The sequence below is a fragment of the Carettochelys insculpta genome, chromosome 1 (assembly GCF_033958435.1).
Source record: "Carettochelys insculpta isolate YL-2023 chromosome 1, ASM3395843v1, whole genome shotgun sequence".
Taxonomy (NCBI): Eukaryota; Metazoa; Chordata; order Testudines; family Carettochelyidae; genus Carettochelys; species Carettochelys insculpta.
The window spans coordinates 119786370-119813040 of record NC_134137.1 but is presented as its reverse complement, the minus strand read 5'-3'; the positions used below and the strand labels follow the sequence as shown (position 1 = coordinate 119813040).

At 45.8% G+C, this 26671-nt stretch overlaps 1 protein-coding gene across 11 annotated transcripts in view; it reads right to left on the bottom strand.

The window, feature by feature from the left end:
- ATP11A (ATPase phospholipid transporting 11A) overlaps window positions 1-26671 on the bottom strand; it is a 270256-nt gene that overhangs the window by 96420 nt on the left and 147165 nt on the right. For 6 of the 11 annotated variants that reach the window (XR_012645033.1, XR_012645038.1, XM_074990476.1 and 3 more), the window contains exons 3-5: window positions 24896-24985; window positions 17299-17379; window positions 171-278 (exon numbers count right to left, since the gene is read on the bottom strand). Coding sequence is in view for 8 of the 11 variants with exons in the window: in XM_074990476.1 (XP_074846577.1) it covers window positions 171-278; window positions 17299-17379; window positions 24896-24985 (279 nt within the window). In the remaining 3 variants the exon portion in view is untranslated. Of the gene's footprint in view, window positions 1-170; window positions 279-17298; window positions 17380-24470; window positions 24590-24895; window positions 24986-26671 lie in introns of those variants that run through there. The other 5 variants (XM_074990489.1, XM_074990542.1, XM_074990551.1 and 2 more) reach the window with 4 other exon arrangements.

Genomic DNA, 26671 nt, shown 5'->3' with positions numbered 1-26671 from the left:
TGTAGTTAACCAGTTTTAATGTATTTTCTAGAATTTTATTTTCCATATCGATGCAGTGAATACTGTGATCTCAAATGCACTACATTTTTGTTCAGTTTATTTTGCCAGTGTCAGGGTTAAGGGAGTTAAGCCTGATCCCTAAAATACGCCCAATGTTAGTTGTTACTTACTCTTAATTTTCGGCTTTGCTTTCTAACCAGTTTGCCATGCTGAATGAAATGAACGGGGCATTGGTTCATTGCATTATCTGCTTTATGTCGAAGCCAATCTTCGTAACCCTAGAAAACAGTAAAGTGGAATGGAGTAAAGTTAAGTAAAAGCAGCTAGCCATACTTGCAGTTGTAGATAACAGCTCTCTTACAAAAATAATAAAAGAATTTTTCATTGCAAGGTATTAAAAAAGTAAAACCTATCACTAAAATCTCGAATAGTTTATTATTTAGCAATCAGATGTGCTTTTAAAAAAAAAGGTATGTGAAGGTAATCTGATGGTGTGAGTAGGGTTTGTGGAAAAAAGGCAAAGACATTTCTTCAACTCTTGTGAATAATGGAAAGACTCCAGCTCCACTTCTACCATTCCTTGCCCAAGTTCTCTGAGAAGCTTCTATAAGGGTGGAGACAAAAAGTGTGCAAAAAGCATTTGGGAAGGTTGGGCTCAACATCGAGTGGTTACAGGGCTTGAATGAATCACAAGCTGGGGAGTTTCCCTGTTTCCTTTCTGATTACACTGAACTATTATTTAGCATACAGAGTACAACCAGCTCCAGGATAAGTTTTGAGAAAGTTGCCTTGTGGATGCTTTTTTTTGGGGGGGGTGTGGGGGTGTCGAGTGATTCCAACAATTTATAGGGTTACGTCAGAGAGGAACAAATACATGTATTGCTGAGATCCTCAAGCATACAATAACCCTGTTTTCAAATACTGATAACCATATTATACAAGTATTAAAATAGCTTACTGTTTTATTAATTTATTTTAAAAATGAATGGATACATTTTAAGGAATGAATGGATATATTTTAAGGAAGGGCAAATTCCTCATATTTCCCATCCTCCCCAAATCTCTCTTGCATTAATTCTATGGAAGCCCCCTAATGCATACAAAGAACAGATGCCCAAACTGACTTTTAAACACGGAACAGAACTAAACAGGTCTTTTGCTTAAACTTCCCTGAAAATTCCTAAACAGCAGCAGGCAACTGAAAGGTGCAAACAACAGCTACTAACAATATAAGTGACAGTTGACTCTATAGGTTTTCCATGCTTTTTATAAGAAAGGGTAACTTCAAGCTTATAAACGATTTTCTATAGCTAATTTTTTTAATTGCTAGAGATGCACACATACATAGATGCTTATACATAAATTAAAAAAGCAATGTGACGTGTCAAACAAATACGGAAGATCTCCAAAATCTAACTGAAGATACAAATATACCCCAGTAATGAGAAGAATCAAAATGCTGTGTTCATAATTTCTACAATAACTAATAAATGAGAAAAATCCAAGTAAACAGATGACCACGCCACTGAAGGTCAGACTCCACAACCTCAGTTAGATCAGCAGGAAAAGCAAACCCCAGAGTCCATGGTCATCTATTTAAGACATTCTGACCTAGGCTTTAGAAATTCCTATCAGTTAATCTCAACTGTTACAGTCAAGAAGAAGAGTGAAACCTTGGAGATATGAACTTCAAAATTAAAAACTGATTGATCAACTACACATCTAATTTGGAACCAGAAGTATGCAGTCAGGCAGCAGTGGGAGGGGGGAATGGAGGGAGGAAGCAGATACACTGTAGTGTGTTAATTTAAAAGACAACATTTAAAAAAAGATTTGACAAAGAGAAGTTAGTTACTCACTGTAGTAACGGTGGTTCTTCGAGATGTGTCCCCATGGATGCTCCACAATAGGTGTCGGGCTCGCCCGGCGCCGCAGATCGGAAATCTTCCAGCAGTTTCTATTGGATCGCGCATGCACCGGTGTGCGCCGCTCCCTTGCGCGTCCCCGGCCACGTGTGCGATCCGGTCCCCACCAGTTCCTTGACCAACCGCCTCGGATGCTCTGGAAAGACACTAGACAGAGATCCGAAGCGGGGAGGATGTGCGGGTGGTGGAGCACCCACGGGGACACATCTCGAAGAACCACCGTTACTACGGTGAGTAACTTCTCTCTTCATCAAGTGTCCCCGTGGGTGCTCCACAATAGGTGACTACCCAGCAGTAACCCAAGAAAGGAGGTGGGTAATCGGTTTATGTGCAGCTTGCCCCCGAGAGGACTGCTGTCGAGAGGTGGGTATCCTCTTGGAATACCCGATGCAGGGCATAATGCTTGGTGAAGGTGTCGTAGGATGACCAGGTCGCCGCTCTACAGATGTCCTTCAACACGATGCCCTTGAAGAAGGCTGTTGACACCACCACCGCCCTGGTGGAGTGAGCCCTGGGCGGGGCCAGCAAAGCAGTCTTTTGAAGCTCGTAGCACATTTTTATACAAGACACAATGTGCTTTGAGATTCTCTGTGAAGAGAGACCTTCTCCTTTTGACCTGGGAGCAAGAGAGACTAGAAGCCTTTCTATTTTCTGGAAGGACTTGGTTCTGTCTATGTAGAAGGCCAACGCCCTCCTCACATCCAGGAGATGCAGGCGTGCCTCCTTGCTGGAGCCGTGAGGCTTCGGGTAAAACGATGGTAAAACTATTGGTTCGTTAAGATGGAACTCTGAAGAAACTTTTGGAACAAAGGCTGGGTGCAGCCGTAAGGTTACCGCCTCCTTTGAGAACACTATGCAGGGCGGCATTGCCATCACTGCTGCGAGCTCGCTCACCCTACGAGCTGACGTAATTGCAAGGAGGAAGGTTGTTTTTATCATAAGGAGACGTAGGGGAACCGTGGCTAATGGTTCAAAAGGTGGACCCGTGAGCGTGCTGAGCACCAAGTCCAGGTTCTACGATGGTGGAAGCAGTTTCCGAGGGGGGTACAGGTTTACCAACCCCTTCAAGAACCTGGTAACAATAGGATGGGCAAATACTGTGGGCCCCTCCTCTGTATGCCGAAAAGCTGATATACTGGCGAGGTGGACTTTTAGCGAGGATAAGGAAAGTCCGCCCCTCTTGAGGTCCAATAAGTATTCAAGTATTATTGGTATAGGAACGTCAAGGGGAGCTAACTGCTTGGCGGAACACCAGGCTGTGAATCGAGTCCATTTCTGCTTATAAGTCTTCCTGGTGGAAGTCCTTCGGCTACTTTCCAGGACTTGTTGTACTCCCTCCGTGCATGTACTTTCTAAGGAGCTGAGCCATGGATTAGCCATGCTTGTAAGCGCAGACTCCGAGGGTTCAGGTGCACTATGGACCCCTGGGCCTGCGTGAGTAGGTCCGGCGCCACCGGTAGAGGGAGCAGGGGCGGTCTGACATGCGCAGAAGCAAGGGAAACCATTGCTGTCGATCCCACGTTGGGACTACTAGTATCATGCGAGCTCTCCCCCTTCTAGCTTTCTGCAAGACCTTGTGGATAAAAGCTGTGGGGGGAAACATGTAAAGTAGGGAGCCCTTCCATGGAATCATGAATGCGTCCCCCAGGGACCCCTGCCCCACTCCTGCCCTGGAGCAGTACTGGGGACACTTCTTGTTGTGCTGTGTGGCGAACAGATTGATCTGGGGAAACCCCCATCTATGAAAGATCGGTCGTAGCAGATCGGAGCTGATCTGCCATTCGTGCGTGAGTGCGAAGCGCCTGCTCAGCTGATCTGCTTTCACGTTGTGAGCGCCCAGCAAGTACGAGGCTTTCAACGTAATGTTGTTGGGGATGCACCAGTTCCACAGTCAGACTGCTTCCGCACATAGGGCACAGGATCTGGCTCCTCCCTGTCGATTTATGTAAAACATAGTGGAGGTATTGTCTGTATTGATCCCGACTACACTGCCATGTATGTGTTCTCGGAAATGCTTGCAGGCGTTGAACACTGCTCTGAGGTCCAGTATGTTTATGTGCAGTGACTGTTCCGCAGGGGACCATAGCCCTTGCGTCACCTTGTCACCGATGTACGCTCCCCATCCTATGTGGGAGGCGTCGGTAGTAAGAAAAATAGAAATTTGTGGTTGGTGAAAGGGCACCCCGGCTAGCAAGTTCTTGGGGTTTACCCACCACGCCAGGGATCTGCGCACCTCTGTCATGGGTGACACCACCCTGTGAACAGTGTGGGATGCCGGTTTCTAGACGCTCGCCAGCCAATGCTGCAGGCTTCGCATGTGCAATCTGGCATTCTGTACCACAAATGTTGCTGCTGCCATATGGCCCAGCAGCTGTAAGCACGTTAAGACAGGCACCGTGGGGCTGTATATAATGACTTGCACCAGCAAACAGATGGCGCGAAAGCGGGCGTCAGGTAGGTACACCCTTGCTGTGATAGAGTTTATGCATGCCCCTATGAACTCTATGTCCTGTGTGGGGTCGGTCTTTGACTTCACGAGGTTGATGACTAGGCCCAGAGAAGAAAACGTGTCTGCTGTGACGCGGATCATGCGTAGGACCTCTGCCTTCGAGGCCCCTTTCAATAGGCAGTCGTCCAGGTATGGAAATATGAATACCCACCGTCTGTGCAGGTTGGCTGACACCACTGCCAGGGTTTTGGTAAAGACTCTGGGGGCCGAGGAGAGGCCAAAACAGAAGAACCCTGTACTGGAAGTGTTCCTTGCCGACGACGAAGCGGAGGAAGCGCCTGTGTGCCGGGTGGATCATTATATGAAAGCAAGCATCTTGTAAGTCGAGGGCTGCAAACCAATCTCCATCGTCCAGTGCCGTGAGTATGGAGGTGACTGTAATCATCCAAAAACGTTGCTTGCGCAAGTAGCGGTTGAGGCCCCGAAGATCTAAGATGGGCCTCCAGCCTCCTGTTTTCTTCTCTGTGAGGAAGTAGCGTGAATAAAATCCCTTCCCCTGGAATTGTTCCGGCACTCTTTCCACTGCCCCTATGAACATAAGGTGGTCCACCTCCTGTTTGAGCCTCGCCTCGTGGGTAGCGTCCCGGAGGTGGGGCTTGGAGGGAGGCTTCGTCGGTGGGAGCGACTGGAAAGGGATCCCATAACCCGTGGCTATGATCTCCAGCACCCATTTGTCTGTGGTGATCTTTTGCCATTGGGACTGAAACGGTCTGAGGTGATGATGGAACATGAGATGAGAGTGGCATTGTGCGATGGGAGTGATAGTGCAGCCCTCGACATGCCCGTCAAACTTGTTGCCTTTGGGCCTGTCCCGAGGGTGTACCGCTTTGTTGGGAACGTCGCCTGGGAGTTCTGTACTGTTGCTGCTGTTGATGTCGCCCTTGGTTGTAGCTCCGTTGATACTGCGCACGCTGTGGTTGGTACGGGTAGCGTCTTTGCTGAGGGTAATTTTTTTTCTTCCTATATGGAGGGGTATAAATACCCAGGGTTCTAAGCGTAGCTCTCGAGTCCTTACTGGAGTGAAGGACCGAGTTGGTTGAGTCTGCAAACAACTTTTGCATGTAAAAGGGAAGATCCACGATCTTCACCTGTAGATCCCTCGGGATGCCCGATGTCTGGAGCCAGGATTCTCTATGCATGACCACTGCTGTAGCCGTTGAGCGTGCCGCCGTATCTGCCACATCCGGGGTGATCTGGACTCCCGTCCTCGAAGCTGCGTAGCCCTCTTGCACAACTGCCTTCAACACCGGCTTCTTATCTTCCAGAAGTGAATCCACGAGAGAAGTAAGCCTAGCGTAATTATCAAAGTTATGGCTCGCTAGGTGTGCTGCATAAATTTGCCACTCTCAATAGCAGGGTGGAAGAGGAATATACCTTCCTGCCGAACAGCTCTAACTTCTTGGCATCTTTGTCCGATCCCCCTGATTTGTACTGAGAAGTGTTTGACCTCTGCTGGGACGATTCGACCACCAATGAGTTCGGTTGTGGGTGACTGAAGAGGAACTCCATGCCCTTTGCTGGGACGAAGTACTTCTTATCCGCTCTCTTGTTCACAGGCGGAACGGAGGCCGGAGTGTGCCATATGGTAGTGGCTGACTCCATAATGGCTTCGTCCAGCGGGATAGCAATTTTGGATGAAGCCGGAGGTCTCAAATTTTTCAGGAGTTTGTGATGTTTCTCCTGCACTTCTGCCGTTTGGCTGCCTTGCATGAAAGCCACCCTTTTAAACAGCTCCTGAAACTGTTTAAGGTCATCCAGGGGAGCGACATCCCCGGGGGCCATGGCCTCATCTAGGGAGGACAAGGAGGAACCACTAGGGTAAACTTCCCTCGAACTCTCAGGTTCCTGCGGCCGATGGTACACCTGCTCGTCGGAGGATTGCAAAGGAAAGTCTCGGGGTTCTAAAATTAACTCCCCTTGAGATAACTGAGTTTCCATCCCCGAACGGGAGTGCCCACAGGGGTATTGGATGGCCGGGGGGGACCTGCCCCTGGGCGTAGGCCTGGGGTGTCTGTGTCCAGCATGATAAGAACGACCATGGCAGCACGGGCACGGGTCCGGGGACGGAGACCTGGACCACTCTCGGGGTGTGTACCCACGATGCCTAGGAGACCGAGACCTCCACGATGACACAGATAGTGGTGACACTCGTTTGTGATAGTACTGCAGTGGATCCAGGCCCAGAAAGGGTGAAGGTGGCCTAAGCCATGGTGACATTGGTTGGAGGAACGGAGAAGGAGGTTCTGGACAGGCCGGTGGAGACCCAGGCCTTCTGGGCGGCGTGTATAGCACAGGGGGAGGGCTTGTTGCTAGCAGCAGCGCAGCCCTGTCCGGAGAAGGGCTGCGGTGCCCGGCTTTTGCTTTCACCTTTCCCCTCCCCTGCAGGGCTGGCACCGCCCCCTCCTGCGCCAGGGATCTCGGCCCCGCTGTTGGCGCCGCACTCGGCCCACTCAGCTGCGGCGCCGCGCGAATAATGTCCTCCAGTGCCTGCAGGCTCTGCACTGCTGGTACCACAGGGGTCGGTGCCGCCTGTGGCGGTGCCGCCAGTTCTGGCGCTTGCCTTGCCGACGTTCTAGGCGCCGCGCGTGCCGGCTGTTTCGTAATCGGAGGCTCAGCCTCTGCCACGTGCGCTGCCGCGGTGCCGCCTGCCTGAGTATGCGGCTGGGGGCTGTGCGCTCCGCCCGTCCCGCTCGCTGAAACCACCAGCAGGGATCGAGCTGGGGAGAGCTTCCTCTGTTTCTGCACCGAGGTGGTGAGAGAAGCTGCCTTCCTCTTGTGGAACCCAGACGGCCCTTCTGATTGCCTCTCCAGCACGTCTGGGTGGAGGGCCTTATCAAACAAGAGCATTTTAAGACACATTTCTCTGTCTTTCCTGGCCCTGGCCATGAACTTAGCACAGTGGGAACACTTCTGGGTAACGTGTGATTCCCCCAGGCATCGGATGCATTCACTATGCCCATCGGAGGCCGGCATAGCTTCACAGCAGGACTCTCACTTTTTAAAGCCCGAAGAAGCCATCGCAGTGAGTCTGTACTGTTAATAGGGTACTTAGCACCTAGTCCGTGCCTGTTTCCCCGAATCGCGGACACCCGCCTGCAGGCAGCGGGCGGCCTACTGGCCTTTACGTCCACTACTCTTCTCTGCTTCCTCTCTTTTATTGTTTTCTTTTTTTTTTTTTTTTTAAATAAATACTCTCTTTGTCCTCTCTCTCTTTTTTTTTTTTTTTTTGAAAAGAAAAAACAATCTGCACCTAAAAACACTGCCTAATCTGACTCTGGCCGTAGCCTGAGTGGATTCCGTCTGCAGCCGATGGAGGTTAAGAAGGAACCGGCGCGGACCGGATCGCACACGTGGCCAGGGATGCGCAAGGGAGCGGCGCGCGCCGGCGCATGCATGATCCAGGAGAAACTGCTGGAAGATTTCCGATCTGCGGCGCCAGGTGTAGCCAGACAGCCAGCCCCCTCTCAGACCAGCATTGCTGGGAACACAAGGGAGCCAAAACAGGGCACTTAACATAAATTCCAGCACAGCCTTTGAAGCTGTGAGAAGCACAGGTGTGCTGCTACAATGTGCCTCTGGGAACATATACAATGATTAGGCTCACAGCAGACAGAGAAGCTGTGACAGACATGGCTCTTAGCCCCTACTAAATAACGTGATGCACACACACCCACATCCTAGGTGGGAAAATATTTACCCTAATAAAAGAATGTCCAGTAGTTGAAACTTATTGTTTCTCTCCCTTGCAAGTGTAAACTACTCTTGCGAGAGCTGGCATCGCCCAGACAGACCAGCCCCAATTTGGCATAAGAAAGGAGAAAGAGAATAAAGGAGTACAGAGGTATAAGTATGGGACCTACAGCACCATGATTTTTGAGTGCTTTTCACTATCTATCTGCTGGTCAGATAAGTGACAGCCTCCCAAGGCTTCTGCAGCTAAGAGGGTCCCTGAGCCTTGTCCCTTATTCGTCTTTCCGCGGAATTGAGTGACCGATCCTGGCTTGGCACCGCTGGAATCGAGAGATGCAAGGAGGGTAAGAAGCACCCACACCTGATCTCCTATCTTTAGTGTACACATATTTTGAAATAGACCTCTATACTTTGTTTTCTTTCTTTGGGATTGTGGCTTCAGCTTTGTAACTTGTTTGTGTGTGTAACATCTATACATTTAAATAAGTAGGCACTAGCAATTTTGTAACCACATGATTAGAATCTAGTTTAATAAATTTTTGGTAACCATTTGTGCATAAGCCTGACTTGTTTCTCTGGTTTACTGTAAAGCAGCCAACACAATTAAAGAACCTCAGCCATTTTGGCTATAAAGCCTGGCCATTAGGTGAGAGTACTAAGAGCCTAGCGTTGAGTTGTGCCGCCTCCACGGGGCAAACTCTTGGGGCGCCTGTCAGGCAATCCTGACTGCCCACTGCGAAGGAGCTCTGAGCTCTAGCAGTTAAAGTCACGGGTGTTTAGGACCTTGGGGCATCCGTCAGCCTAGCCTGGGCTGACCACCGCGAAGGGACAGTGCGTCCTAGTGGTTAAAGTCACGGATGGTATAAAACGGGCATAGCTGGCACCTCACCAAACATCCTTGGCCATCGGCTAACACCAGGCGAGCCCGACACCTATTGTGGAGCACCCACGTGGACACTCGAAGAAGGAAACTATGTGTATGTTTCATTTTAACCAAGATGGTAAAAAGCAGTTTACTGTATAGTAAACTTTTGAAAGAATAACCACAATGTTTTTTTTAGAATGTTATGGTTTGTTCCCAAGGGGTTTGTAACACACAGGTTCTAACATAGGTGATTCCCCAAACACCTAGAACCTAAAATTCAGAGCTTAAAGGCTGGAATTCAAAGGGAATTTTGCTTTTAGCTCCCTCAGGCACAGCTGAAATTCCCTGCCCAAGAGATCAATAATCACCAGTTTGAATTGAACCCAGAAATGAATAAGGAACTGTGTAGTCTTTGGAATACTGTGTAACGTGCCCCCTACAGCTATTGCTGTTATACAAGCAGCCAGTACTGCAAAAAAGGCAGCAAGCTTTGGTAAGCCATACCACCACACTGTTCTTAGATGGGACAGACCTGGACACACAGACTTGGCAACTGGCAGCTTTGCAGGAGAGCAGAGGGAAAGGCTGGTAGTTCAGCTCCTTTCCCAACTGAGAGGAGCAAGCAGGAAAAAACAGCAGAATGCCCGGAGTTCCCAGCAGCTGTAGCACTCCAGGCCCTCCCCACAAGCCCTGATGGCCTGAGATGCAGCACAAATCCATGGAAGGGGGCAGGACTAGGAGTTCACCATCCTTTCGCCACTGGGAGGGGCAGCAGAGAAAGGAGACAACGTCCCAGCTCAGCCACCCTGCAGCCTCTCTATGGAGCTGTCTCTGTAGAGGGTTGGTGGGGTGGGGTGGGGTGGGGCTAGAAGTTCTGCTCCTTTTCTCATCCCCTTCCCTCATGCCCCCCCCGGCACTCCCAGAGTAGGAAAAGAAGCAGAACTCCACTCCCCAGCCCTGCACACAGAAGCAGCAGTTCCATGTAGGGGCCAGAGGTTCCACTCCTTTCCCCTCCATCTACCATACTGCTCCTTCCTCCCTCCACTTCCAGCCAACGTGGGATGGGGGCAGAGTCCAGGGAGAGGTGAATTCACACGTGTGCGGGGGGGGGGGGGACATCATGTCACCCTCCTACTCCATTGGCAAAAACGTTTGCTTACTTGCACCACCATAAGCACCCCACCCAAGTCTGCACCACCTGCAACTTTTGACGGCAATCACTGAGGGCGCCGTTTGGGGAGGGCAGGATGCGTGTGCGCTAAAGCAGTGTGCGCCAGGTCACGGCTTGTTCTTCTTCCCTTTCCTCTCACGATCAGGCAGTGGGAGGGAAGCACACAGTCTGCATCAGTTACTCCACTGCCCCTCACCTCGCCAACCCAGAGTGAAAGACATGCCCACAAACTGTGTGCTTTTCCCTCACCCCCTGACAGTCAGGGGAAGGAGAACAAGGGCAAGCAGCATCCCAGTATGCACAATTTTAGTCCTGTCCTGCTCACCCCAAAAGTGTGCATGCTAGTCATAAAGGGCTACAAGTGTAGTCTTATGTGGAACACTCCACCATAGTAGTCTTTGATTGTTGCCAAACCACAACAGATTGTTGATAATAATCTGCCAGATCTTAGAGTGGGAAAGCCATCCCCTAAAAAGCTAGCTGTTGTGCTTCCCACAACCAGAAAATACGGAATCTCATAGCAGAATATAGTCAGTCATGCAGTGCGAAGCAATGAAACTGTTCCTGTTTGTAATTGTAATTACAGCCAATGAATAAGAAATATGCAGAATGAATATTCTTTGCATTCATTGTCACATGACATCAAATAACTACAGTGGTAGCCAGTTATCCCAGAATACCACAATGGAAGTTTCTTAGTAGGGACCAGAACTGGGGTAAACCCCAATGGAGGCATGCAGTACTGGAATAATGAGCCTCCAGAGCAAGCCAAAAAGTTTTGAACTGAATTGAAGTTTGAATGGAACTGAACATCTCTCTCGTGATGTCCTGTATCCTCAACTTTTATCTTCGAGGACAGAATACTTTAGTTAGAAGTAGTCAGTAGTAGGTAGTCTGTCGTGTCCAACGAGGACGTCTTGAGCTTGCACAGGCTCATCGGTTGTGGACTCACATGTGGCTGAGGAGTCCAAGCTTTGAATGACATGGGCATTCACAGCAGGGGCAAGGGAATGTCCTGGCTCTGTTAGTGCAGCTGCTGCTGTTGCTTTCTTCCTCTCCTGAGCATCAGTAAGGCGTATGCGTTGCTGCTCTTCAAAGTTGTCATACAAGAGCATGCCAGCCTGTTTGGTCTTTTGCATGCTTACTCTAGCTGATCTGGTTTTAAACCAGCATGAGCAATGTTGGCCTTCACGCAGTCTTTATATCTCTTGCGAGGCCTACCTTGATTCCTTTTGCCCTGGGAGAGTTCACCATAAAGGAGTTGCTTAGGGATTCTCGACTCATCCATTCGCATGACATGGCCTGTCCAGCAAAGCTGGGCGTTCAGAATCATGACTTTGATGCTCATGGTTCCTGCTGTGTCCAGCACTTCCAGGTTCGTAACTCTGTCCTGACGTCGAATGTGCAGTATTGACCTCAGGGTGCGTGGGTGGAAACGCTCCAACAGTTTTATATGTTTTCTGTACAAGGTGCAGGTTTCACAGCCATACAGGAGACTGGTCAGGACTACAGCCTTGTACACTTTCAGTTTAGTGGATTGTCGGATATTGTGCTGATTCAACACTCGTGCTCTCAGACGTCCTAGTGCCCGGCTGGTCTGGCAGATTCTGGCATTGATTTCTTTGTCAAGGGAGCCATCGTTGGCTATCACACTGCCAAGGTACTTGAACTCCTCTACTGATTTTAACTGTGTTCCTTCAATAAAGGTTGAAGCGGGGAGAACAGCAGATCCTGGAGCAGGTTGAAACAGTACCTCACTCTTTTCTAGGCTGATGGTCAAACCAAAGAGGTGAGCAGCATCAGCAAACTTGTTGACTATGAGCTGGAGATCAGATTCCTTGTGTGCCATAAGTGCAGAGTCATCAGCAAAGAGGGCTTCAAGGATGAGCCTCTCAAGCATCTTGGTTTTAGCTTTCAGGCAATGAAGGTTGAAAACTGACCCATCAAATCTGTATTTTATGTAGACTCCATGGTCCAGGTCCCTAACTGCGTGGCTGAGGACACGTGTGAAAAAAAGAGGCTGAACAACACTGGAGCCAGCACACACCCTTGCTTCACACCATTGGATATCTCAAATGGATCCAAGGACTCGCCATTTGAAAGAACAAAGCTAGTCATTTAATCATGGAACAGGCATATGAGGTTAACAAATCTTCTCAGGCAGCCAAGTTTTGACAGGATAATCCACAGGGCTTCTCTGTTGATGGTGTCAAACCCCTTGGTCAGGTCTATAAAGACAGCGCACAGATCCAAGTTCTGCTCTATGCACTTTTCCTGGACTGACGAACAGCAAAGATCATGTCAATGGTGCTGTGGCCTGGGCAAAAACCACACTGTGCCTCTGGTAGGTTCTCCTCTGAGAGGCTGGTGATCAGAGAGTTGAGGATGACTTGAGCCAAGATCTTCCCAGCAGTACCTGTATCTGAAGGGAGATGCCCCAGTAATGTCCACAGTCAGCTTTGTTTCCCTTGTTCTTAAAAAGTGAGATGATTGTGGCATCCTTAAAGTCTTTGGGCATGTTGTCTTCTTCCCAGATGCTGATGAAGATGTTGTGAAAGGCTTCAAATGGCACTGGTCCTGCCACTTAGAAAATTTCACCAGGGATACCATCCATCCCAGGTGCTTTGCCAGAGCTGGTCTGGTTGATTACCTTTTTGATCTTATCCATTGTAGGGGGCAGGTCAAGACTGTCTATTGTGGGTTTCTGAGGGATCTGGTCTAGGGCCATAGGGTTGACAATGGAGAGTCTGTTGAGAAGGTTGCTGAAGTGCTCTCTCCACCTATTGTTGATGCTGTTCTTCTCCCTCAGAAGGGTCATGCCCTTTGACAGCACTGAAGAACATCTTGGAGTTCTTGGTGACAGTGCACTATTGGACTTCGTCAGCTTTACTCTCCCACCACTCATCTTGCATTTTGCAAAGTGCCATTTGCGCCTGGCTCTGAAGGTGTTTGAAACTATCACGTTTGGAGGTTGAGGACTGATCGTTTTGCCATGGCAGAAACGCGTTCTGTTTTTCCCCTAAGATCTTCATGATAGCCACCTTGTTTTCATCAAACCAGTCTGGGAGAACTCTCTTTTTCAGTCCTAGTGTTGACTTGGCTGACTCCATCACCAGGGTTTTGAACTGGTCCCACTTTTGTGTTGGGTCTCCAGTCAGGTAGGTCCATGGGACGTCAGCGCTTCGTCAAGGTAGGCTGTGAATTTCTCATGATGACCAGTATGTTGCAGCTTCCCCATGTTGAAGGAGGGTCTGACAACCTTGAGCTTCTTGTGGTGCAGTGGTGTGATGTGCAGCATAAGGACTGATCTGATGAGTCTATGGTCAGTCCAGCACTCAGCTCCCCGCATGGCCCTGTTGATCTTAACATCTCGAATGTCACGCCTAAGACTGATGACATAGTCAATCAGGTGCCACTGCTTTGATATCTGGTGCATCCATGTGGTCTTGTATTTATCAGCGTGCCTGAAGAGAGCGTTGGTAATCATCAGGTTGTTTTCTGCACACAAGCTCAGAAAAAGGTGGTCATTGGCATTCATGTTACCAACACCGTGATTGAGGTAAGGCTGACGGGTCTATAGTTCCCTGGATTGTCATCCTTTCCTTTTTTAAAGATGGGCACTACGTTTGCCTTCTTCCAGTCATCTGGTATCTCCCCTGATCTCCAAGAGTCTTCAAGGATAATAGCCAAAGGTTCGGCAATGACCCCTGCCAATTCCCTCAGGACCCTGGGGTGCATTAAATCCAGACCCATGGACTTGTGCACATCTAGTTTTTCTAGATAGCTCAGAACTTGTTCCTTCCCCACAGATGGCTGCCCTCCACCTTCCCATACTGCATCATCTCGGACCATCATGGGAAAGTTGACTTTGTCCGTGAAGACTGAGGCAAAAAAACAGGAGAAGCTTGTCACCAGGAAGGAGTTGCTTCACAAGATGGTCAAGGTCCTCACAGAAACTTCCTTTTGCTTCGTCGCTGCAAGTCAGTGTGTGGGCCTAAGCGCTGATGACTGTAAGGTGGTGAGAGTGTTGAGGGGGAACGGAGCTTGATCAGACGCTCACTGATGCAAGATGATGGGTCAGGAAGCTGGTGCAGAAGTGATGTCTTGATGGCAAGTCCCACTCTGTGGATTCTGTCTTCATTTTCTGGCCTGCCTTTCCCGAAGAAGGTGTAACCTCCTTTTGGTTCGCAGATGGATCCTTCCTCTGCCAGTCTGGTCTCACTCAGGGCGGCTATGTCAATGTTATAACGTGCCAGTTCTCTTGCTACGAGGGCCATTCTTCTCTCAAGTCTCATCTTTCTTTTCACTGTTTTTCGACCACTGTGAAAGTAAAACTGCCAGCTGTGGCGTGCTGGCCATTTTGGTTGGGACAAGCAAGTTTTGAGACACCTTTTCTAGTCCCCTCCCTCGTTTTGAGGGTAAGCAGTGCTGTTCCCACAAAGGCCTTCTCAGTCACCTGAGATGCTGCTGAACTCCTCTGTCGTCCTGGGGTCAGAGTCGAGCGACCTAAGTCCACAGGCCACCTACGTGCAGGTTTGGAGCTACGACTCCCAGTGGTCATCTCCACCTGTCACTTCAGCCCTCCACTATTGCTGCAGGACTTTGAGATAGACAAAAGTGATGAGAATGTGCAAAGAACCTTGCAGGAGAGTTTAAAGTGGAAAAGCCATTGCACAGGGGCAGTCCCACTCTCTCGACCTCAGAAGCCTGGTTCCAGTGGCACGAAAAGTCGTCACGGCTGGGACTTCCTAGGCTGCAGTGGATGGCCATGCAGTCTTTGGTGCCTTGTCATGCCCTTTGCTCTCCACAGAGCGGTGCAGAACTGCCTTCCTGGCCGTTGGATCTTGCTGTTGATCTCATCTGCCCAGTCCGCTGGGGCTGACTTTGCATGCTGGGATAGGCAATTCCCTATCTCACCGCAGGCCTCAGACCTGCTGGCTACCCTCACCTGGTTTAGCCTGCCTGTCAAAGCGGTTTATCAAGGCATGGGCGCTGCATGCTACAGCTTCTTGGAGCCACAGGTGAGAGCTGGGTGCCAGGTGGGGACCCAAGGTGCACGAACTGCCCCCGAAGAGAGACAAGTCCCCACACCAGAGGTGCTACCTCTCCCTGGACACCCCAACACCCCGGAAGAAGTAGTCAAGAAAGGTAATAACTAGCTAAGGTCAGTACAAAGGGTCTTAACTACTGGCACTGGGCATATAGCACCATATAATTCTGAACAGTAAAGTGTTCCTACAGAATGTCAAACAATTGTACGCTCTGTTATTTCACATTAGATGAACTAAGCTGTCACTGTCCAGCATTAAACAGGGTTAAACAAGGTTTATTAGACAGAGATCTCAGTCTGTTTAGTACCATGGCAAACACAGTATATTGTAAGCCTTTTAATAAAGATGCGGAAAAGGAAGCAGTTAAAGCTTTGAAAACGTGAAGTATTACTTTGGGCTTTCATTTTAGCAAAATTTTTGTCCTCTTTCCTTTTTACTGGAGAAAGTTTTAATAAAGACAACCCACCAACATGCACCATCCCCATTTGATGGCCCCTTAGAGCAGTGCTCAGCAACATTTATCACCTCGTGGCACACTTCTGCACTTGTTAGAATTTCACGGAACATCCAATATATATATATATGTTATATAAATATAATTTTATTTATATAATAAAATATAAATACAATATATTTATATTATAATAATTAATCATATTATTAAAATATTATTTATAATATATATAAATAATGCAACCCATCCCCATCCCTGAGGGCCAGGCACCCCCAGCTCGGACCCCCATCTCTAACTCAATGCCCCCCCAGAGCCACGCACCCCAGACACCCACTTTAATCCAATCTTCCTCCACTCCTCCAGAACCAGGCACCCCCTGTTCCCCACTATAACCCAATACCCAACCTCACCCCCAGACCCAGGCACCCCTACTCTAACTTGATGCTGGCAACTCACCGGAGCCGCTGCCACCCCAGAGGCACCACTGTCACCATGCACTTCCCCCACTAAGCACCAGGATGCATGCACACAAACTGATGGCACTCCTGGTGTGTGGCTCTGAGGCAAACTAAGTGTCACTTTGTGGCACACCAGTGTTCCACAACACAGCAGTTGTACAGCTCTCTCTTAGCGGTACCAAAGAGGTAATAATTGCCTTTTGCAGGAAGAGAGCTGTTAGCTAAGATGGTCTGGACGTTGAGCAATAAGCAGCCTGAGGGTCAGATGCAGTTTGCCAGGGTTAGTCCCTAATGGGTTGCCGGCACTTTATTTACCTGAGCATCCACAAGTACAGACACTTGCAGCTCCTGTTGGCCACAGTTTACCATTCCCAGCCAATGGAAGATGCAGGAAGCGATATCCCAGTCTGCACCACTTCCTGCAGCTCCCAGTGACTGAAAATGGTGACCCACAGGGCAATGGGAGCTGCACACAGCTGCACCTGAGGACACAGAGGTAAATAAAGCATTGACAGCCTGCCAAGGGCTAACCCTGGTGATCTGTGTCAAGCTTATTGCCCACCCCTGCTCAATGGTAATATTTATTTTAAAATCTTAAATTATTCTATAGTGTACTCAGTAAGTGTGAAATCCATTAAGCATCATAATAAACTGTTAATAATTTAAATAAAAATTAATGTGATTCAAACAAAACACTTAAATTTCATCCTGTGTACATTGTACATAAGTGGTCTACACATACCAAAACAACTCTATGTTGGAAATTTCTTCACAGGTCAGAACAATAATTACATCCCATAACCTACTCTTGTAATTCTTCCTCCACATATTTTCAATTTTTGAATAGGTTGGTGGATAAATACTTAGGAAGAAAAAGAAAAACATCTGGCTACATTTAATAGACAAAACTGTGCAAACTGTTCTTTGGAGCACAATTATATTAAGTATAAAAAATTAATTTTGAAACTTCTATTGAATAAATGAAAGCCAGCATCATCATTTCTACTTAAAAGAGAAGCAGATAACAAATAAAGACCTCGAACTAGAGAAAGGATAATCTTCCTTTGAATCCCTAAGCACATACAAACAGAAGTAATGCTAGCAGTTAATAAAAATAGGACATCTTACATTTATAAACAATCTTATGCCCCACCTCCACTCCAAAAACCTCTCACCTGTTTGATAGCTGTTACAGTGATGACAAAGAAAAGCGGAAGTCCACTTGTTACTGGACTGGTTGGTGTATCAATAATCAACTGCAATACAAACAATAATCATGATATTTCCTGAATATTGTTTTGCAAATTTAATTCAAACATTTTTGAAGCATGAAATTTATATTAGGCTTTTTAAAACAGTCCACAGTTTAACCACACACAAAGCAACATTTTTAACAGGGAAAGTAAGCGCAATAAGAAATCAAGGTTATTTTATTGATAATATAATTCCCAAACGTCATCATCTTAAATGGACTTAAATTTCAGCATGGAAGATTTAGATTGGACGTTAGGAAAAATTTCCTAACTAACCAGGGTGGTTAACTACTGGAATAAATTGCCTAAGGTGCTTGTAGAATCACCATCATGGGAGATATTTAAGAAAAGGTTATTAGATAAATAACTTCTGTTGTGGTCCTGTAATCCTGAGCAATGTGGTAATCAAGGTAGGTGTCAGTTATAACAGTGGCTTTTGGCATGGGAGGGTTGAAAGAACTTCTCCACATGACTTTGTTTGGGATCAACCACCAAGCAAGAAAGGTGAAAACTCTGATAAAAACAGTCACCTTAGAGTTGGTGCAGCTCCTGTTTGGCTGATAAGTCAAGTGGAGCCAGGCTTAAAGACACAGCAAGAGGAGTCTGTCAAACAGCACCAGGTAACCATGTCACCCCAGCACACTATCATTCTTAGTTTGCAAATAATGCAGAAAAATCAGGCTGCTCATCATGCAGCATCCTTCTGTGGGAAGAAATGTTCTTGCAGAGACCAAGTCTAGTCATGTTCCTATTTTGTACAGAGGCTCCGTGGACCCTGTATTAGTTTACTGTCATGTGCGACAAAAATAACTTTTCCTTGTTTATACAAATACCCAAGGACCAAGAAGTTGCCAAAGAAATCCTGCCACTGACATGACTTCCTGATGAGACTGGCCTAACAGAAGCCTATTGTGCAGCTATGGGAATGCTGTATTGTGCTGCCACCTCCTCTGGGCTACAACCATTTCAGCACCAACCCTAACAGCACCCCCAGGCCTATGCTTTGGTGTAAAAGAGATTAACTGAGATCTCAATTACCTTACGCATTACAAGCACAATTTCCCCACATCTGATAGTCGCAGGAATAGCACCCATCCCACTTAATTTACTCCTTCCACAGGTCCTATTATGATAGGTGACTTCCCACCCATCCACATTTCCCCCTCCTTCTACTATACACATACCCTGTATTCCCAATTTTGCTCCAAATCTGAAGAACTGGGTCTTACCCACAAAAGCTCATTACCTAGTAAATAAAAATGTTAGTGTTTAAGGTGCTACAGGAGTGCTTGTTTTTTGTAAAGCTACAGACTAACATGAGTATCCCTCTTAGAGATCACTGTCTGCTAAATGTATGGATGTTCTTCCAACCGGCACCCATTAATATATCAGAGAAAATTCATTTCAAGATTACTTAGGAAACTAACAGAATGAATCCTTGTTTTAACTGTGTAAAAGTTAGTATTCAGTCTTCTGGAAATAGTCAAATCTGTCCTCTTAGTGAAGGTAACTAATTAGGATAAATATTTGCTACAGTAAAAGCCAGGTCACCTAGAATTTGGACAACTGGCATGTTCAGTTAACTGGCATTTGCTCCCAGGGCCAAAGAAGCAGGGGCAGCCAGCTGCCTGGCCAGGGCCGTGGGAGCAGGACAGCATCTGCAGCATTGTAGCCAGACAGCCAGCCCCCTCTCAGACCAGCATTGCTGGGAAAACAAGGGAGCCAAAACAACAGGGCACTTAACGTAAATTCCAGCACATCCTTTGAAGCTGTGAGAAAGCACAGGTGTGCTGCTACAATGTGCCTCTGGGAACATATACAACGATTAGGCTCACAGCAGACAGAGGAGCTGTGACAGACATGGCTCTTAGCGCCTACTAATAACTTGATGCACACACACTAACATCCCAGGTGGGAAATATTTACCCTAATAAAAGGAATGTCCAGTAGTCGAAACTTATTGTTTCTCTCCCTTGCAAGTGTAACTTAAGTTCACACTACTCTTGCGAGAGCTGGTGTCACCCAGACAGACCAGCCCCAATTTGGCATAAGAAAGGAGAAAGAGAATAAAGGATTACAGAGGTATAAGTATGGGACCTACAGCACCATGATTTTTGAGTGCTTTTCACTATCTATCTGCTGGTCAGATAAGTGACAGCCTCCCAAGGCTTCTGCAGCTAAAAGGGTCCCTAAGCCTTGTCCCTTATTCGTCTTTCCGTGGAATTGAGTGACAGATCCTGGCTTGGCACCGCTGGAATCGAGAGATGCAAGGAGGGTAAGAAGCACCCACACCTGATCTCCTATCTTTAGTGTACACATATTTTGAAATAGAGCTCTATACTTTGTTTTCTTTCTTTGGGATCGTGGCTTCAGTTTTGTAACTTGTTTGTGTGTGTAACATCTATACATTTAAATAAGTAGGCACTAGCAATTTTGTAACCACATGATTAGAATCTAGTTTAATAAATTTTGGTAACCGTTTGTGCATAAGCCTGACTTGTTTCTCTGGGTTACTGTAAAGCAGCCAACACAATTAAAGAACCTCAGCCATTTTGGCTATAAAGCCTGGCCATTTGGTGAGAGTACTAAGAGCCTAGCGTTGAGTTGTGATGCCTCCACGGGGCAAACTCTTGGGGCGCCTGTCAGTCAATCCTGACTGCCCACTGCGAAGGAGCTCTGAGCTCTAGCAGTTAAAGTCACGGGTGTTTAGGACCTTGGGGCATCCGTCAGCCTGGCCCGGGCTGCCCGCCGCGAAGGGACAGTGAGTCCTAGTGGTTAAAGTCACGGATGGTATAAAACGGGCATAGCTGGCACCTCACCAAACATCCTTGGCCATTGGCTAACAAGCATCCATGGAGACAGCTTCCTAGCAGGCAGCAGTAGCCGCTCCAAGATATGGCAGTTTTGATTAGCCAACAACCTCACTTCACCAGGAAGCTGGATAAGCTTCTACTATACCATGAAGGTGGTATGGAACTTCAGAGGAATGGATCAGGTTCTGAATTCAAAGAGGCTAAGGAAAAGAGGACATGAGAAAAGCAAAACAAGAACCACAGACTTCAGAAATGTGGATTTCAAGTAACTAAAAAATAGTAGGCAAGGTCCTATGGAAACACCAATTACGAAGTAGAGGAATAGAAGTGGGGACTAGGAGTTTCTAACACATGTAATACTAGATGCTTAATATCAGGTATTCCACTGAAAGGAAAAGAAGAGCTACAGAAGGCAAATGGGGCTGCACAAGGAACTTTTCAGCTATCTTTTGTGGTATTTACACACATATAAGGAATGTCAGGAGGGGGACATCATCAAGGCAGTATATATGGGAATAGTGTGATTATGCATTGACAAAAATGAGAAAAGCCAAGGCAAAGAATGAGAGCTGGCGAGGAATGTCAGAGACAAAGGGTTCTTCAAATATATCAGACAAAAAGAAAGCTCAGGGTGGTATAGGTTCACTGCTCAATGGAGGAAGTGAGCTAGTAATGGAAGATTACAGAAAGTCAGAGCTCCTCAATACCTACTTCACTTCACTTGTTCCACAAAAAACAATAGCACATGACTGAATGACTAGCCAAGTTACTATAGACAGTAAAGTGGAAGGGATACAGATCGGGATAATTAAAGAATGCATCAGATCTTCTGACCAATTTGAAATAATTCAAGTTATCAGGGCCTGATGCTATTCTACCTAGTAATACTCGAGAAATTAGCAGAGAATCGTAGAGCCATTGGCAAAAATATTTACAAACTCATGGGTGAGAAACCAGATTATAGAAGACTTGAAAAGACCTAATTGCCCATCTTTAACAAGGACACAAAGGAGGCACCAAAAAACTGTAGACCAGTCAGCCTGACCTCATTGGCTATAGTTACACTGACCCAAACCAACAGCAGTATGCAAATGAATGGCCTTAAAATGCAAATGAAAACTTATTTGCATATTCACTCACTGGTAGACACTGCCACTGGCACAAAAAAAGATGTGTAATCATGGTTCTTTCAGAGAAACCCCCACTTTGTCGGCAGCCTCTTATGCCTGATTTTTTTTCCAGCCATAAGAGACCGCCAACAAAGCAGGGGTTTTGTTGGCAGAATGTTTATGCAACCATTTTTGTGCCAGCGGCAGTGTCTGCTGGTGAGCAAATATGCAAATAAGTGACCATTTGCATTTTCAAGATCTACCATTTGCATACTGCTGCCTGCAGTTCAGGTCAGTGTAACAATAGCTGGTACCTGGGAGAATAGTAACAGAGAGGAAGCCGTGCTAGTCTATACACTATCAAAACAAAAAGCAGTCAAGTAGCACTTTAAAGACTAGCAAAATAGTTTATTAGGTGAGCTTTCGTGGGACAGACCCACTTCTTCAAACCATAGCCAGACAAATATTGAGTCTGTTCTGGTCTGGCTATGGTCTGAAGAAGTGGGTCTGTCCCACAAAAGCTCACCTAATAAACTATTTTGTTAGTCTTTAAAGTGCTACTTGACTGCTTTTTGTTTTGATGGTACCTGGGAGGCTATTCTTGCAATGTGGAGGATTGAAGAGTAATAACTAGCAGCCAGGATGAATTTACTAAGAACAAATCATGTCAAACAAGCTTGATTTCCTTCTTTGACAAGGTAACTGGTCTGGTGGATAGGAGGCATGTGGTGGACATAATATACCTGGACCTCAGCAAGACTTTGCACGCAGTCACACATGACATTCTGATAAGAGAGCTGGAGAAATGCAAGCTGTTCAGAACTACCATTAACCAGCTAAATCTAAAGTAGTGGGTCTTACCTAAAAACAGTTAATACATTTGTTAGTCTTTAAGGTGATACAGGACTGCTTGGGTTGTTTCATTTTTTGTTTTGTGAAGCTACACACTAACATGGCTACCCTTCTATGGTTACAACTTGTTCAACAACTACAAAGAGTAGCTATTAATGGAATGATGTTAGATGTAGGGAGGTGTTAAGTAGGATTCCAAAGGGAGCTGTTCTGTGTCCAGCGTTGTGTAATATGTATTTATGACCTAAATATAGAAATAGCCCATATGAATCAAATATGCAGATGACAAAGCTGGGAGGGTTGCCAATACTTTGGAGGATAGAGCTAAGTTTCAAAGGGATCCTGATAAACTGAAGAACTGGACAACATAAAATTAAATTCAACACAGACAAATATAGAGGGAAATGCACAAATTTAGAATGGAGGATAACTAGCTTGGCAGCAGCACTGCTGTAGAGCAGGTTCAGCAGAGGGCAACAAAAATTATGGAGGGGCTGGAGCACATAACCTATGAGGATAGGCTGAGGGATGTGGGTTTATTTAGTTTACAGAAAAGATGACTGAGGGGTGATTTAATAGCAGCCTTCAACTTCCTGAAAGCGTGCTCTACAGAAGATGACAAGAACTTGTTCTCAGTCATGACAGATGACAGAACTAGGCACAGTGCTTTGAAGTCACAGAGGGAGAGGTGTAGGTTGGATATTAGGAAAAACTACTTCACCAGGAGGGTGGTGAAGCACTGGAATGCATTGCCTAGAGAGATGGTGGAGTCTCTATCCCTCGAGGTTTTTAAGTCCCAACTTGACAACGTCCTGGCCGGGATGACTTAGTTGGGTCTGATCCTGTTTGAAGCTGGGGACTGGACTAGATGACCTCCTGAGGTCCCTTCCAGCCCTATGATTCTATGAAGGAGCTGGGAATTGTAGTGGATAACCTCAACTTGAGTTAAAAAGTGACGCTATTGCAAAAGCATGTTTAGAGCACATTAACAGAGGCACAGCTTGTAAGTCAGGGAAGGTGATAGTATCATTCTATCTGGCATTGGTTAGGCCTCCACTGGAGTGTTGTGTCCAAATGTTGGTCACCAACATATAGAAAGGATGTCTGTAGAGAAACTGGAAAGATGATCAAAGGGATGGCATATCCAAGCTGTATGAGCAAAGGCTGAAATAACTGGGTATGCTCAGTTTCAAAAAGAAGAGATTAAAAGGGGGACATGATATTGGTCTTCAAATATTTGAAAGGCTTCCATAAAAAAGATGAAGGAAAGTTGTTCACAGAGGGCAGGACAAGACACAATAGGTTCAAACTATAGAACAGAAGATTAGATTAAATCTCAGCAAAAATGTAAAGACAATGGAACAGACTGCTTAGGGAGGTAATGGAATCTCTTTTACCAGAGATTTTTAAAAGGAGGCAAGACAGGTATCTGCCTTCAATGGTTTAGATACAACAAATCCTTCTTCCTGCCAGAGGTTAGATTAGATGACCTTTGCAGTCCCTTCTAACCCCAATTTCATAAATTTGATTCAGACAGAATATTTGTTTGTACTTTGAATGAATTTTAAATTGTAAACAAACAATCAAGGGTAAAAACATGGGTAGAAGTGCTCTTTCCTCCAAGTTCTGAAGGAGCGAATGCTAGAAAAACTGGTAAAAATATATGGAGATACACATCTCATAGAGCTGGAAAAGACCTGAAGAGGTCAACAAGTTGAGTCCACTGCCCTCTTGGCAGGACCAAGCACCATTCCTGACAGTTTTTGTTTGTTTTGGTTTTGTTTTTAAATAATCTATTTGTCCCAACCCCTAAATGGCCTCCTCAACGACTGAACTTGCAATTCTGGGTTTAGCAAGCCAATGCTAAAACCACTGAGATATCCTACCATAAGACTGAAACCCCTCGAAAGAAAAAATGCTCTCACTGCAAAATGGTATCAAAAGGGCTTTCTTCATAGCCCTCAGGACACTGCCTATCCTAAGAGAAAATGCAAAAATACCAAACTCTAATTACTGCATTTAGATGGTAAAGAGGCAGAACACAGATGGGATCCCAGTGCAATGAGAAAAATAAAAAATGTTCTCAGAACCTACATAACTATCACTTGCTACTGTGCAGACAAGCAAGGAAGTTGAAAAGGTCTTTCATTCCAGTGAATATATTACATTTAGTATAATTTCAGTGCTCATATAAGGTGCAGAATTAAGAGAACTAAAAAGTGACAACCTGTAAGTTGCTCAAACATGCCATCATGCACAGTGACAGAATTTATTTGCCCTCCCCTCCCCTCGTGCCTTTACCATGGGATGGAGAGACTACCTTCTGCTGATGGATAATTCAGTCTCCATTCCCATTTAGACTATGCCTTTCATGCTGAATATTCATCAACATAGACACCAGTAATGCCACTTGTAACGGTGGTTTAGTCAGGTGAAAACCTGTTTATTACAAAATAAAAATCATTCATTTTGTACATGCTAATTGTCAAATAAAAGTAACCGTCACTTCTCACTATGGTTGGTTTCACACTAGAAACCCAGAAACAGTTGAAAAAATCAGCACCCAATACTTGAATCAAACAATCTCAGCCATCGAATTTCTCCTGCTACCAAAATTAATGGAGTGGGGGATGCAGGTATTCAATTTTTGAAATTTCTTCCAAACTTTACCTGAATTTTAAAAGTTTTGGGGGTTTTTTCCCCCCATGTGTACATGAATTTATTTAAGAAATAAGAATGGCTTACCTGAACAAGAAAAATGATGAGAAAATAAAAATTAGCTATCCTTCTGAACTGCTCAAACAAATTCTTCGGTACAAAGTTCCAAAATGTATACTAAAAAAAAATGTAAAGAGTATTTAAGTATTTACAGTGATAATGCTGTTTTCTTTAATACTGCATGCTCTGCTGCACCACTGACAAACAATATATACACAAGTACTTTTGAGAGTTAAACAAGCTCAGTATTTAAAACTAAGTTTAAATATTACATATGAACAGGATATTTTTGTTAACTTATTTAGCAAATATACTTCTGTGTTATTGTCATTCATGCATTCTTAAAATCATTTGATTAACAGATAAAATTTTATTTAATATGGCTACCGGAAACAGAGCTCAACCATTTCACCATTTCATTCAGAAATATCTGAGATTTTGGACATCTTGGTACTAAAGACTGAAATAATGTTTTTATAGCAATGATACCCAGATGTATAATTAATATATACTTAGTGGAAAGCCACTGTAAAACATTAAAATCTTAGAACAAATTGCTTCTGATGCAGCATTTAATTAACTTCCATTTTGTTTTTTCATTCATGCTAAGCCTGCTTTGACAGCAAATCAGGGACAAAACCAAAAGGTATTACCCTCTTCTGCACTCTGGTTTTGTTACACAACTCCCTCGGAACCAATCAAGACCACTACAGTTTTTGGGTGCAAAGCCTTTCTTTAACAGTGTTACTATTTAATAAAACAGTAATACATATAGGCTGGGTCTACTGCTGCCTCCAGCTCTGAAGGGGGCATGGTAATCAGGGTGATGGAAGATTACCGATGAAGTGCTGCAGTGAATATGCACCATTTCATTAGGCTAATTCTCCACCTCAGCAACTTTGAAGTTTCAAACTTCGAAGTGCTGGCATGCATGTCGCAGCCAGCACTACTCAAAATTTTGGGGAATAAAAGGCACTTTGAAGTGCTGGCAGCTACACACGTGCCAGCACTTCAAAGTTGCCATGGGAGAGAATTAGCCTGATGAAGTGCTGCATATTCACCACAGCACTTCATTAGTAATCTCCCATGACCCTAATTACCATGCCCCCTTTAGAAGCTGGGGTCAAGTGTTGACACACCCATAATGTGATATACAAACTACAGAAGATGAAAAGGCAAATAAAGACTGTATAAACTTGCAATTTTCTCTTGGAGATTCAGTGCAGAGAGAAATGGAGACAAAAGAGGAAAGGACTTGAGAAGGGAGTCAAAAGAGCTGAATATGTGTGTGGAATTCAAATATGCTGGACAAGTAGAGTCATTCAGCTAAGAAGATGGCAGAACAGGAGAGAAGGAAGTCAGCCTGGTCACGGGATTTCTGCCTGAGATGCTCTTCTGCACAAAATTTAGTATGAAGGAATAACTGTCACAGTGAGCCAGAACTGTGGGTTTGGCAGGCCGGACTTTGCATTGGGAGGAACAGACAGAAGATTCAAGAGTGGAGGAGCAGGAAGCTTAGAGAGAATCAAACAACAATTACAATGGAAGAAACGGAAGAAGAGTGCAGGAAGGAGAAGATTGAGAGCAGACAAGACATCAAGCCAAGTGAACCGGAAGTCACAAAATGGTCAAGTGATGTGAGATAGGGAAAGGAGGGAGAAGCTGATGGGTGAGGTGTGGTGGTGAGGGGTGTTACACAGTTGGACACAGTTTCATAAAGGATATACAAACAACATTGTTAGGGGAGTTGCTAGTTGATGGCAGCAGATTCAAGCCCCTGCCGGTTCATTCATAAACTTGGTT